At 39.3% G+C, this 13771-nt stretch overlaps 1 protein-coding gene across 1 annotated transcript; it reads right to left on the reverse strand.

Annotated features, from left to right (window-relative positions):
• Positions 1-489: 489 nt before the first annotated feature.
• LOC145621105 (uncharacterized) lies at positions 490-9562 on the reverse strand. The gene is made up of 12 exons (XM_081675838.1): positions 8989-9562; positions 7324-7550; positions 6466-6533; positions 6015-6068; positions 5514-5869; positions 5289-5357; positions 5116-5204; positions 2032-4146; positions 1797-1874; positions 1562-1667; positions 989-1039; positions 490-898 (listed from the first exon to the last, which is right to left on the reverse strand). The coding sequence occupies exons 1-12, from the start codon at positions 9346-9348 to the stop codon at positions 842-844; spliced, it is 3630 nt and encodes a 1209-aa protein (XP_081531964.1). The 5' UTR covers positions 9349-9562; the 3' UTR covers positions 490-841.
• Positions 9563-13771: the final 4209 nt, after the last annotated feature.

A 13771-nucleotide genomic window follows, 5' to 3' on the forward strand; every position in this document is an offset into this window, starting at 1 on the left:
TTTCATGGCAGAATTAATAGTGGTTGAAGAGGGAGCCTTTTCATGGTGGTCAGGAAGTAGATTGACTGATGAAAGATGATGGTAGTGATGAAACTGATGAATATTTCAAGTTTTTTTGCGGTGGTTGATCGGGAAATAGAAGATCAAAAGAAATGGTGTCTTCTTCCTCTTAGTGTAGCATCTTTACCCTGATCTGACTCATTGAAAATATTAGCCGATGTAGCGAAAATATGAGTTGTGCAAATGTGCAACATGTCAACTAACTTGTTGCACTAAAAAAAAATTAATAAAATAAAATAAAATAAAAGAGGTTTCTCCCAAAGTCTCTTATCTTTGGCGAAAATTGAGCTCCTTTAATATATTTCTTGGCCGGTGATTTTTAAGAGAGTGAGAGAGAGATGCAAAAGTGCTGCAGTAATTGAACTCCAAACTACAAGTATAATTAACCAAACTAAAATGGCTGTACTTATTTCCATTAAGAACAAAAAATGAGGGCAAAATGAGAGCTTCTCTCCAAAAAATCAGTAATTTTTGTTCATCCTATTACATATATTCTACATTTACAGCTTTAATTCTTACAAGCTTCCTCTCCTCCCACACAACGACGCAAAACCCACAATTGAACAGGCCAATTAATGTCCGTGCTCAGGTCATCTCTGATCATATACCCCAGTTCTAAGGCTCCTGGTGCCCCAACAGCATTGCTATTATGTTCACAAAATTAATCTACATAAAAATTACAGGCTGCACAATTAAGGCAACAGACCTTATAAATTCACGACCTTAATTTATGAAGCTTTCCGGGTTTGAACATGGATAACTTAATGATTGATATTAGTAGTCAAATTCTACCCTTATTGTAGTCTAAATAAAAGTCTTCAATCATCTGCCGAAGATGCTGCGATGAAAAAATAGTACATAGAGAAGTTAATGCACAAAGCTCATCATGATGAATAAGACGGGAAGGGGGAAAATGTGAAATAATTACCTTCATTTCTTCATGAAGCACAAGAAATATTTTCTTCAGTCGTTTATACCGCTGCAGAGTAACAACCAATTGAAGATTTAATCAGAAGTTTGTACAGTTGTATGTAGCAGCAAAAAAAAAAAAAAAAAAAAAAAAAAAAAAACAAAAAACAAAAAAAAACAAAAAAAAAACACATCAAGACAGTCCTGATAATGGTAGGAGTGTAGGACAAGGTCAAAAAGGGTTGAGTTTGTGCTCCAATGAGGCAACAACATTGCTATTACATCCCCATCTTTTAAATGATTGTAGGTAGATAACTTTCGCATGACAAATACAAACCTTATTGGAACAAAAACATGAAGGCTTGATAGTTAACTGCTCCTTTATAAATACACTGACCTAATGAACGTGTTGAAACACACATATGAAGGCTTAAAAACCAAAAATTGAGGCAGCGTATCTTGGTTTTGCAATCTTCACAGTATTTTAATCAGTTAAAAATCTATCAGCATTTTTTTTATGATATATCCAAAGCTTTTCAAGTAGAGGAAGAATTCAACCAACTATGCCAGGCCAAAGCACACATAAGCATACCATTTCACACCGGCGATAGCTTTCTCTTATTTGTGCCAAAATTTCGTCATATCTTTCAGTACCTTTTGCACGTTCAAGTTCCATCCCCATCTTCTGAAATTCAATCCTTCAAAATAAAGAGCCAAATGAAAACAGAGACCTTTATAAACATGCAAATAATTTGATGACAGATAACTCACTTTACAGGGAGACTAGGGGGTTGAGAGGAGGAAATAATTGCAGCAAAATATCATACCTGTATTTCTCCAAGATTTTGATCAGGGAAGAGTAAGGTTCATACTTCTCACAATACTCTTGAACATATTCATTATACCTATGGACAAAGATTGAAGGGGCATCAATAAAGAGAAGTTATGGGCACAAACAGTTTAGCTATAACTATTACTACAAATATACGTACAGGCACCATAAAGCTTTCAAAATGACCACACCATTCATGAAAACAAGTATGAAGCTTGAAAACTACTTACTGTGAGAAACTTTTAACCGGTTCCTTGAGCTCAGGCTCTTCCTTTTCATACTTAGAGAATGAATCATCTGAAAAGGACTCACTCCTTTTGCGCTTATTAATACCACCTTGGGTATTTGACACATCTCTTCTTCTGTCGCTAGCATCTTTTTTCTTTTTGGTCAGATCACTAGAATCTTTTTTCTTTTTGGTCAAATCACTTGCAGTTTTTATTGTGTTAGATTTTCTTGACTTATTTCCTTTCCCCTTGCGTGAACCCATTTCTTGTCGGGAGTCTTCACGTTGTGAATGAACGTGAGATTTTTTGTGTGTTTCTCCATAACCTACATCTTCTGTTTCTTGATTAGCAACATCCGCAATATGCCCCAATCTGCTACGATCCACGGCTTTGTTGGAAAAAGGCCCAACTTCAGCATGACCACTCCTTGATTGTTGTAGCTGAGATTGCAAATCCCCATGAGGACGGGAACCATCTTCAACATAACGTTCTGGAGACCTTATCTTTGACAAACTGTCAGAATTATTTGGAGCTCCTCTTGCATTTGGGAAGGAGGTGTTACCGGACTCTATGACTGGCTTGCCTATAGATTTGCTTCTCAAATCTGGATTCTGAGAACCTGAGGTGCCTGATTTCGTCTCTGACTTCTTGAAGGAGCTTACTCTTTCAAACTGCCTTTTACTCCCTTCTGATTCCTCTGGCAATGGATCACGAAGTTCACCCAACTCCAGGTCTGATAGTTCTCTTTGGAGCAATCTTTTGCCACCAGGAGACCTGTCAACCTCAGCCTTACCATTTTCCTTCAGAGAGAATGCCGTGTGTAACCTCGAAGAAGTTCCCAATGATTGTGCCTTATTATCCCATTCACTATGCTTTCTGTGGTGAGGCTCCGGGCGTACCGAGCTCTTCTGAGCAAGAGGATTTTCTTTAAACTTACCATTTGCTTTCTCATTTGAACTATCTTCCTCATACTGTGCCTCTCGGTAACCCTTGTCGTATTTTGAAAAACATTCTTGTGTTAGTTGTGTATAATCATTTGTCCTCTGTAGTTTTGAATCTACCCCCAAACGTCCAGCAGGCCCTCGACCAGACTGAAATGACTCCGCAGCAGATTTTCCAGGAATAACATAGTTATATCCGCTCTGCACGCCTTGATGTGTGTTAGCACCCTCATCCCTGCTAAACTGATTTGACTTTTGCACGTTATGGATCTCATGAATGTCTTCACTCATGAAATCAGCGGAATAATTTGGCGAACTCCCCAAGGTATGTAATTCAATATGCCCAGAAACTGTAGGCTGTGTCGGATTTGCTTTAAATCTTTTAGCATGATCACCATCATGCTCAAAGGGGATCTCATTGGATCCTCTTTTAGATTTACCCCCAAACTTAACGAAGTCATGATTCTCAGGTTGATTGTCATCTATAACATCTTCTTGCTCAGTAACCACATCGGCCCTACTACATGGTTGAGTTTGATCATGATCAGAAGCTATCATTTTCTCAGTAGTTATACCAAGATTTTGAGGGACTGTTGCCAGCTGAGATTCATTATCATCAAGAAAATCGGACCCAATATCAACATCCTCAGATACATAACCATCTTGATCTATATTTCTTCCATCTTGTTGGGGCAAAGCATTAGGCATATCCCATGGAACTCCTGTTGTAGATAGCACATGTTCAGTACCTTGTAAATTCTTGGGTTCTTTGTCATCATCACTTATTATATCAACATCCACATCAGATGCTGAAGAAGAATCATCACCTTCACTATCACTGCTACTAGCACTCCCACTACCTGCAGGGCTTCTACTTCGGCTTGCACTATCACTGCCACTGTCACTACTTCCACTATCACTATCACTGTCACTTTTACTGTCATTAGATCTCACTGTTTGACCTTCATTGTTGACAGGGGGTTCATCATCACCAAATAGATCGGAAAAATGTTGTGATGCATCAATTTTTTCAACCATATTTGACTCTTCATCAAAAGTTTGCACCTGTTCCTCCACATCCATAGCTGGTGACTTCTCTGCAAATCTTAAGCCTGGAGCTGGTACTTCAACAAGGTTATCTTCTGAAACAAACTTCTGATTATTGTCTTCAGGAGAACTGAAATGCAGCAACATCAGAAAGTTAATGATGATCACCTATATATAGATTATGCAGCTGAACTCTGCAGTAATCTAATATATACTTCAGCCCTGATTACTTCACCTTAAATAAAATAATATTCTAGAAAATTAATTTCTATTCAGTAAAAATAATTTCAGTTCAGTACAAATATGTTCAGTTTAGCAAAAATAATTTCAGTTCAGTAAAAATAATTTCAATTTAGTAAAAATCAGTAATTTCAAAGAAGAATTATAATACAAAATCAGTAAAAATTATTTCAGTTCAGCAAATATAATTTCAATTCAGTACAATTAATTTCAGTTCAGTAAATTTAATTTAAGTTCAACAAAAATAATTTCAGTTCAGTAAAAATAAGATGAAGTTCCCCTAACATTGCAACAAAGGGGGAAGACACGGAATTCAAGACGAGGAGAGAGATAGAACGGAAAAAAGATAGGGACCCATGTGGTGAGGAGAGAGGTAGAGAGAAAGCATGTACATATATGCTAATTTAGCAATATATGTGAAACTTCCTAAAATGGTAATTGTTGCAATATATGTTGCAATTAGAGGAAGTTTACCAATATAGTATGCATAGCAAGAGCAATGGTCATGGCCATTTCCAATTAAGGCAATTAGTCTTTCCAATTTCATATTCTGAAAAGTTCACAAGGAAAATTATCTGAAAGAGAAATTTGAAATATATCTAGACAGCAAACAATCATATTGATACATTGCGAATATTAAATAATCAAAAGATAGCAACAACATCTTTACTCATGAAACACCAGCAAAACACTGAACGAACAAATTACTTTTCGTTGACTAGAAAAGGAAAATTTTCCACAATATCAAATTTTATTGGCTTAAACATGCTCAAACTAGCTCTGCAGACTACAGCTTATTTAGCCATTTCCAGCATATCTCTAATCAGTAAAATTTCAGGAACATAAGAACAGGGGTTACCTTCCATTATCAAAATACGACTTCTTCAAGCTTTCCTGCTCCGCAGCCGACTTCAAAACGTATCTTCCAGGAGGTTCATAAGTTGCAATCTAAGGCAGCAGACCTCATCAGAAAACATTATACTACATATAAGAACTATTACTGACAAAAAAATAGATATGTTCGACACTCACTTTCTTAAGAATGGGCTCAATTTTGCGAACAGAGATGGAAGTTGTATCTCCAACAGCTTTCTCCAATGCCTGAAAATCATCAAAGATACACAAGTAAACCTCTAAGAATTCTAGTTGTAGCCAATGTACAAGAAAAAATTCGGATTACTTGAACCCCCCTCCCCCCCCCCCCCCCCCCCCCCCCCCCCCCAAAAAAAAAAAAAAAAAAATCCAGCTCTTATCTACCTTTATGCTCATCCCCTTTGAATTCTCTCTCAGCAATGTTACTAGGTAGTTCTGTAGATCCGATATTCCAGCTCCTTGATTCTCTTTGTGCACTGCTGATTCAGGAACCCTGCCAGAAACAAGGGCAGGGACATCATTCACAGAGCTGACGGCATTTTCCTGTTCCCTAACTTGGTTAGGTAGTAAATTCTCTGCAACAATTTGACTTTCAGTAGCATTTCCTCTATTAAAAGAAGATGCCACAGAAACAGGCTGGTTCTGAGGTGATGGCAGAGGTGAAGTTGAATGCCTTCCCTTTGCAGTAGCAGTTAAGGAGGATGCAGTAGTTGACTTCACAGGTTTAGGAGGTCCACCAACTAAAATATAAGAAAACAGCAAACATCAAAAAAAGAGAAGACTGATGAAATCTCCTGTTTTTGGGTTTATATATATATATATATATATATATATATATATATATATATATATATATATAGATAATCAACATAGAGGTAACTTTACCTTGTGATGGCTCAGATAATCTCCTGTTTTTGGGTTTAAACTTCCTTGGATTAACTACAAAAGCATGAGATCAGAAATTTAGCAATCACCCATAGTTGAGATAATTCTAGATCAACTCAAAGTTGAGATTATAATGGGAAAAATGACAATATTTGGGGACTTGGTATTATTCCTCTTAAGTATTTTCTAATATGAACACTTACAAAATTTTGAATCCCAAACAATTGTCTTGCCTCACAGATAGTGATTATTTTCCATAATCCTCCTCCCTATTTCCCACCACCCCAAAAGGAAATAGAAAAAACACAACAGGGAGTAATAGATTCATGGATCTAATCTATAGCTTAAGTAGTGGTAATGAAATATACTCATGCACAATAGACAATATATAATACATCCATCACATGTTAAATCATAGGGGTATTAATAATATAAAAGAGCTAAAACTCACCCTCTGCAGCAGCAAATGCTTGCATTTGACTCTTCATAGGGGGATTGCATTGGTCCAAGACAATAGCCCTATCAAGATCAACATGTGAGCTGTAAGAAAATAGTGGAAGAAGTAACACGGCAAGCATAATCTCTTTGTTCTTTAAAGCCAATAAATGAACAGAGGTCAATTTCCTGTCATGTATCATGACATATAAAGTACACCCAACCCAAATACCTTCCTCAAAATATGCATCATGATTAACAATACCCCATCTATCTCAATATTCCCCAAACACATAACTGGACTGCTGCTGCCCTTCCATAACACAAGAAATGGCTAAATAATGGATCTAGGAAGATGATATTCAGCAAATCAAAAAACAAAGAGCCACTAGATCAGCAACTAAATTGTATAAGTGACAAGAAATGCCTACATGGAGACACTAAATCTGCGTATTCAGTGAAATATGTAAGACCACCAACATTTAAACATTAATCATACACCACAGCAAGTAAAAGCAGAAGAGACAAACACCAGAACAGCAATTATACAATTGTCAGACACATGAACTAAGTTTCATGTTTGACAGCAAGATTCTGAAAGCCATAAGACTAAGGAAGACCCTTAAAACACATAGATAATACCTTCTAAACAATATCATGTTGTAAATGCATAATGATGTAAATTGTAAAACCTTAAATCCTGTAGCCCAAGAAGATTATCGACAGCACATTAGGTGGACAGACATTTAATACAAAAATATTTTCTCAGCCATGAAGATTAATGTATAAAGAGTATAGATATAAATAAATATGCATAATCATACATAAATAAAAGTAGATATACATATATGGGTGTGTGCACTGTACAACATACTTGCGTGATTTGAGTTTCTGCTCATATTCTTCTGATCTCTTCTTAACCTGCTTCTTAGTGGACTCGTCTAAGACACGCTGCACATTCAACTTGCGCCATGCACAACCAGATTCAACAAGTAAACCATTACCGTCTTCACCACTCCGGCGTTCTTCGTAGATGTCACAAAGGCCACCCATTTCATGCGCCCACATAAATCGATATTCTTTGCCACCCACATCAATAACCTGAAAGATGATAAGTACAATTATACAAGTAGAAAGAGCCGCAGAGGAAAATCATGCCAGTGACAATACTAAGATCATTAGGGTCCACATAAGATATAATATGGGGCTGAACAACAAAAATTTCCCGTCAAGGGAAGCACTGCAAATACGCATTACCCCTAAAAACTTTGTTTTAGTGGATTTCTCTTTTCAGAAATCTGCCTCAAATAGAAGCACACAGAATCCCTTAGACTTCTGACCAAAGACTTTGCCAAAGTCAATTTAGTAACCAATTTAAATATACTTGCTGCCAATAGCTTCCTCAGGAGCTTTACCTAAGCCTGTCTACTAGCATAATTTTCATGGGAAGGGCATAGCAATGAGTACCACATACTAAACCCATGCATAGAAATATAAACGATAAAATGAAAATTCCTATCAGTGTTGACCAAACAAAATAAAACACTTATTCTTTTCATCTTGTTTTGATTCCTTCTCTTTTCTTCCTACCGCTCCATTTCATTCTAATCAATTATTATAAACAGAAATTGGGAAATTTGGGACTATGAGTGAAACTATGTTTGATTCCAATAGGAAGGGGCGGCAGGCATGAATCAAAGAATTTATCTCCTACAATCATTGACAAAGTCACAAAGATCAGCTTCCTTCATTCACCTTTATCAAGTGCTATATGCTCCTGCAAACCCAAAATCCCAAATCTTCTATCATTCAACTCCCTCCATCCAAGTCATCTAATAAGGCTCATGCTCATGGACGCGACTAAATTTGATTGTATAATGTCGTAAGCAAGCAACACGTTTTTCTAATAAGAATTTTAAGAAGGGAAAAATGCAAATGTAACTAGAATTATCATTTGATTAATAGTCTTCCTAAATTCAATAGTTTCTTCCATACTAGCAGACCATAATTAATTTATTATTTTGTAATATCACCCGGTTCACCTTTTGGGCTAATCCAGATTCACGGCTAGGTTGTTAGGTTCCCGTGATCCTGGCCTCTCCCAATTGTTGTTGAGGGGGATCGAACACGCTATTCTACCTATCAAGTGCGGCCTCAATCACCACTGCACTAACAACCAATTGGACTAACAGACCATAATTAACTAAACGGTTTTCGCATATTATTCCTAATCTACTTTTTCCATAGTTTCCATAGTTTCCATTGGAAACAAGTACAGTAAAATCAGAAAATCACAGTTTCTGCTTAGTTTTCCACACTTCAGCTAACAATACTAGTTTTCCACACTACAGGCGCGACAAACATTTCCGAATACACAAACTAAAATCATAAACACTCCAACACAAAACACATTGATCAAATTAACAAAATACACACAAACCAACCAAAATTCAAATTAATCCAAATCCAACCAAACAAACAAACAAAAAAAACCACAATAACTTCAAACAATCAACAACAACAAACCAAAATTACTCACATTGCCAGGAGGATTATTAGGGTTAGAATCAAATTTAATCCGAGCAGCACCACCTTGAGACTCAACACGCTTGATCTCATCAACGAGGTCAGGAGCAAGACGAATGGTTGCAGCGAAGGAGAGAGGATTGCCGGGAACAAGGGTGAAGGATTCTTCAGATTGAGGCGGCGCCGTCGTCGCCGGAGCAGGAGACGCCGACGACGATGAAGAAGGCGGCGGTGGTTTGCGAGAGGAGAGAGAAGGACGGGAGGCGGAGGAAGGGCGTTGAGGAGGTGGTGGAGGGAAGGAGTGGCGCTTGGAAGCGGAAGCGCCGCCGCGAGCGCCGCCGCCTCGGCCGAATTTATGGGAGCCGCCGTGCATCCCTAAGTTTAAGTCTCGTTTTCTCTGTCTTTTTCTCGTCTTCTTCTTCTTCCCTGTATTCTTGTTGTTTCGGTTATGTTTAATTATTTTATTCACATTGTTTTTTTGATTTTTACTTTGTTTTAGTTTGTACTTCGTATTTAGTCAAAAATAAAAGGGTGGGTTGATGGCCTTGAGGAGGTGGTAGAGGTTTGGGGATGAGTGAGAGATGTCACTTTGGGGCCTCGGGGGTACACATATCAGGTTCGTCTAGATAAATTTAGATATCGGATTATATGCAGGTCATATTATATTAATCTAGTCTTCAAGTTGAATCTAGGTTTAGGTTGGACCGTTGGATCAAGTTTGGTTCAAATTATGTTGGGTCGATTATCCTTTTGGGTGTAGGTTGGGTTTGGTTCAATTCGAATTCGAGTTGGTTTTAATTTCAAGTTCGAGTTGTGTTGAGACGAGTTTGGAGCAAGTTTACTGCTTGCAAATTTAGGACTAGGTCATGTTGTGGTCGTATGATTATAAGTTTGGATAATTGTGAAAGGAATGGTGTCCTTTGAACAAGTGTATTATTCTGATAGAGGGTTCAGAATTATTAGAAAGCTAATTATTCAGTGAGATCAAGTGATCGGGATGCCTGGGTGGAGGTCGCTTCCGATCAATAATATTAATGTATAGTTGATATTACAGCTTAATCTTGACTGAACCCTTCGGGTCACACCCAAGCAACTAACGAACCGACGCAACGAATTAATTCGGAAGGAATAAATGATTCCCCCGAGTAATTAATATTTAGACGTCGGAATTCGAGCTTGGAGCGTCGAAACCAAGCATCGGAAGTCGAGTCAAAAATAATAAAAGACGAGACGAGAAAATTACTAATAAATCAACAAAATTACCAAAATACCCCTAGCATCGAAATGCCCCAAGCAAACCAAGGGTACCACCCTGCATAGGCACGCAAGACCTTCGGGTTTTCACTTGTGAGCAAGTGTACGCTCGATTTGGGAAGAACGAGCCAAGTGAGGCTAGAGTAGATCACTACCATGTCTAAGGCATGTGAGGTTATCAGGGATGACCTCCGAGTACTTAGACCATGGTGCTAGCAAAGCCTTGGTCAGGTAGGCCTTGGGCCTAGGGCTAGCTCGAGCGCGCGCGCTCTTAAAAGATCCTCGGAGTGTTTGAATGAGCAAAATTCCATAATAACCTTTGATACTTATTGAGGGGACTTATTAGGAGCCTAATAAATCATACATGGCCTTAGGGTCAAGGTTGGGTTCAAGGATCGGGCTTGAGAGCCCATTATTGTATTATTGTCAGTTGAGTGTTCACTAGTATTACAAGGCTATAGCAATATAAAGCTCTATAGGGGGCGAGTGCTCACTCAAGGGGTCAGTGGCTGACCTAAGGGTGGCCTTAAGGCTAGAGGCCTTGGGCATAGTCTTGGACATAGGATAGCCTATGGGGACCATAGCACACTTGGATGGCTATGGTGGACACTTGATAGGACAAACCGACTCGGTAGTCCCGACTAGGAGGGATGCGGGATGACTAACGAAGGATGGGGGCTTAGTACGGTGCATGCTTGCTAGGTGGTACGTGGTTTGACTAAGGGATGCTCTTGGGATCATGCTAGGATGTCTTTATGGTGGTAACCGTAGTGGCTCCGGCATGGAGGAACGAGTGCAGCCCAGGTCAACGATGTCTTTGGTGCCCTTACGTGGCCATATGCTTGATGCTAAGGAACGACCTTGGCTTGTAGATTGTCTAACCAAAGCTTTCCTTGGTGGACTACTTATAGTAAGGACTCCTTGACAGTTATGCTTAGTTATCGTGGTTGCATGCGGTTACCTTAAATCTAGGGATTGCCTAAGTAGTGGGGATGGTGGGCGGTTAAGGTAACCACCCACGTTGCACCACTCTTCCTAAATTGTCGGAACATTTATGCTGAAGTGGCACGTGGTTAAGTATGGTTCCTAAAATATATGACCATGATATTAGTGGGTTGATTAACGGTTATCTTGACTGTGCCTTTGACGTGGTCAAACGGGAATGTGGTTAAGCCACTACGGAGGCGGTTCCTATAAAATAGGAGCACCAAAGTAGTGGGGTAGTTATTCTGAGGGGATACGGCCACGTCATGTGGAAGTTACTCCGCTCATTTAGTGGCGCTAGCAAAATAGGAACACTAAGGGAGTGGGCGGTTACACTAATCTAGCGGTTGAGCGCCACTTAAGCACACTAATGCCTGTCTCCTAAAATGTAGGAACATGGCATAGTGGGGTGTGACGGTTACCAAGCGGTTACAAGAGCATGCTTAACGTGGATAAATTCCTTGAGTACGTGGACAAGTCCAGATACATCCAAGTAAGCATCCAAATAGTGGGCAGCTACTAAATCATGGGTGTAGTGGGCATAGTGGGTAGTTATCCTATCTGACTGGGATGTAGTCAGTGTCTATAAATAGGCCAAGGCATTCATTTGCTGGGCATCGAATTTGGGAGCTCTAGAGAGAGAATCTAGAGAGAGAAACTCCTTGTAATTTGTAAGCCACGAAAATAATAAAGTGTTTACATTGTTGGTGCCTGTCTCTAACATGTGTGTGTCTATCCTTTGTTGCTTGAGTGTTAGGCTGGTCTAGACTTGGTCTAGGCGAAATCACGAGAACCTCCTAAGTTCCTAACTTAGGGAAAAAAAAAGTTAATCCACAAAATATCTCGTGACACCTAGCAAGGTGGCTGGCAATGTGTGCAAGCGCACCTGGGCTAGCAAGGCCAGCTAGCAGCCTGCACCATGTGCGAGGCATGCTAGCAGCTGGCCGAGGCTAGCTACCCGCACCAAGTGCGTGGCATGCTAGCAAGCCGAGGCTAGCAGCCCACACCAAAGTGCAAAGCCTGGTGGCAAGTTGCAGCTAGCAGCCCGCACCAAGTGCGTGGCATGCTAGCAAGCTACAGCTAGCAGCTCGCACAAGGTGCGTGGCAAGCTAGCAGGCTACAGGTAGCAGCTCGCCAAGGTGTGTGGCAGCCCACACACTTGGTGCGTGGCCTGCTGGGCCGAAGGGTATAGCAGTGGCTGGCAGCCCACCTTGGGTGCCTTGGTGCCCAAGTGTGGGGTGCCACGTGGCGCGCATTAATTGGGTGTTGTGTGGTGTGTTGGCCGGCTATAGGAGAGGAGTGGGGAGCAAGTTTGATCCCCTCTTCTCCAAATGGTCCTCACCTAACCTCTCTTATGAGCATGGCACTTGTTTATTTATTAGTACCTTGATTATTAATTTTATTTTTGATTTAAAATAAAATGGAAAAATCAATTCTCCCACATTGATGGGAGAGCTTTTCTCACTCTTGCTTTTCCCTATAAATACCCAAGTTGGGGTATTGGGAAAAGCACATAAGTAAGTGTTGGAAAAAGGCATCACCATTGTGAAAACCTTTGAACACAGTTAATTACTCGGGTTTTAGGTCGGGCTTGGCTAACTCCTAAGTATTGGACCATTTTTGGTGCTCGGGTTGTGGGTGGACTTCGTTGGAGGTCCTTGTGTGAGCGGGACTTGGAGCTTTTGAAGTAAGAGCCCTTTAGTGGGCGAAACACGCGCCAAAGGTATTAATCTCTTTCTTAATCTTGTTGTTTAAGTTAATTATGCTTTATAGTTATAGTTATTGTGAGTGTGGTCTTGGCTCCGGTTTTCTTACGCGGTGAATTGGACTCATCAAACCCAAACAAATTGATGTACAAAAAGAGGGTTGAATGCAATACATGCAAGCGTAAGGGTAAGAACCAATAGTATATTGAAATGACACACGCCAATATTTATGGCTTTTATATAATAACTAGCATTTTGGCCCCGTGGAATGCATGGGCTGTTAATTCTATTTGGAAATTGGAACAAACATGTATCTATTTGTTTTTTTGGACGGTTATTTAACCATCTCAGCAAATCATCAACCATGTTATAAACATGAAAATAAATGTATATACATGCAAATCACAAAGTCTTAAGTCTATTTTTTTTAAAAAAAAAAAAGAAAAAAGAATAATAATAAGGACAAATTGACTAGAATAATCCCAACTTTACCTCATTCGCTCAAAATTATTTTTTAATAATCCGAACTTTTATATTAATTTGCTTCCAACGGTCCCAACCGGTTATCTTACTTGTTATAAAAAGTTACTTGACACGTGTTAGTATATAATTGGTTAAAAAATAATAAGGAAATTTTGATTTTTACCACCTTCAATTAACGACTTTATTAAATTTACAACCTCCAAAAAAAAAAAAGATTTACTTTACCACCTCATAAAAAAGTTAAACATCAGTTTTCCCACCTAAGCCTAACTCCGGTGACGGAAACCGCTAGTGGGGCCCACCATAACAACTAGTTTTTGAAATTATCCCCAAATTCTCCCGATTTCCCTTTGATTAAAACCTAACTTC

The sequence above is a fragment of the Chenopodium album genome, chromosome 27 (assembly GCF_948465745.1).
Source record: "Chenopodium album chromosome 27, dcCheAlbu1.1, whole genome shotgun sequence".
Taxonomy (NCBI): domain Eukaryota; kingdom Viridiplantae; phylum Streptophyta; class Magnoliopsida; order Caryophyllales; family Amaranthaceae; genus Chenopodium; species Chenopodium album.

Excerpts from the sequence above, each read along its gene's own strand:
- LOC145621105 (XM_081675838.1), bottom strand. The coding sequence starts at position 9,348 with ATGCACGGCGGCTCCCATAAATTCGGCCGAGGCGGCGGCGCTCGCGGC. Across the intron at positions 7,551-8,988 it reads CTAATAATCCTCCTGGCAAT|GTTATTGATGTGGGTGGCAA; the intron begins GTGAGTAATTTT and ends ATCATCTTTCAG. Across the intron at positions 1,040-1,561 it reads GCTATCGCCGGTGTGAAATG|CGGTATAAACGACTGAAGAA; the intron begins GTATGCTTATGT and ends GTTACTCTGCAG.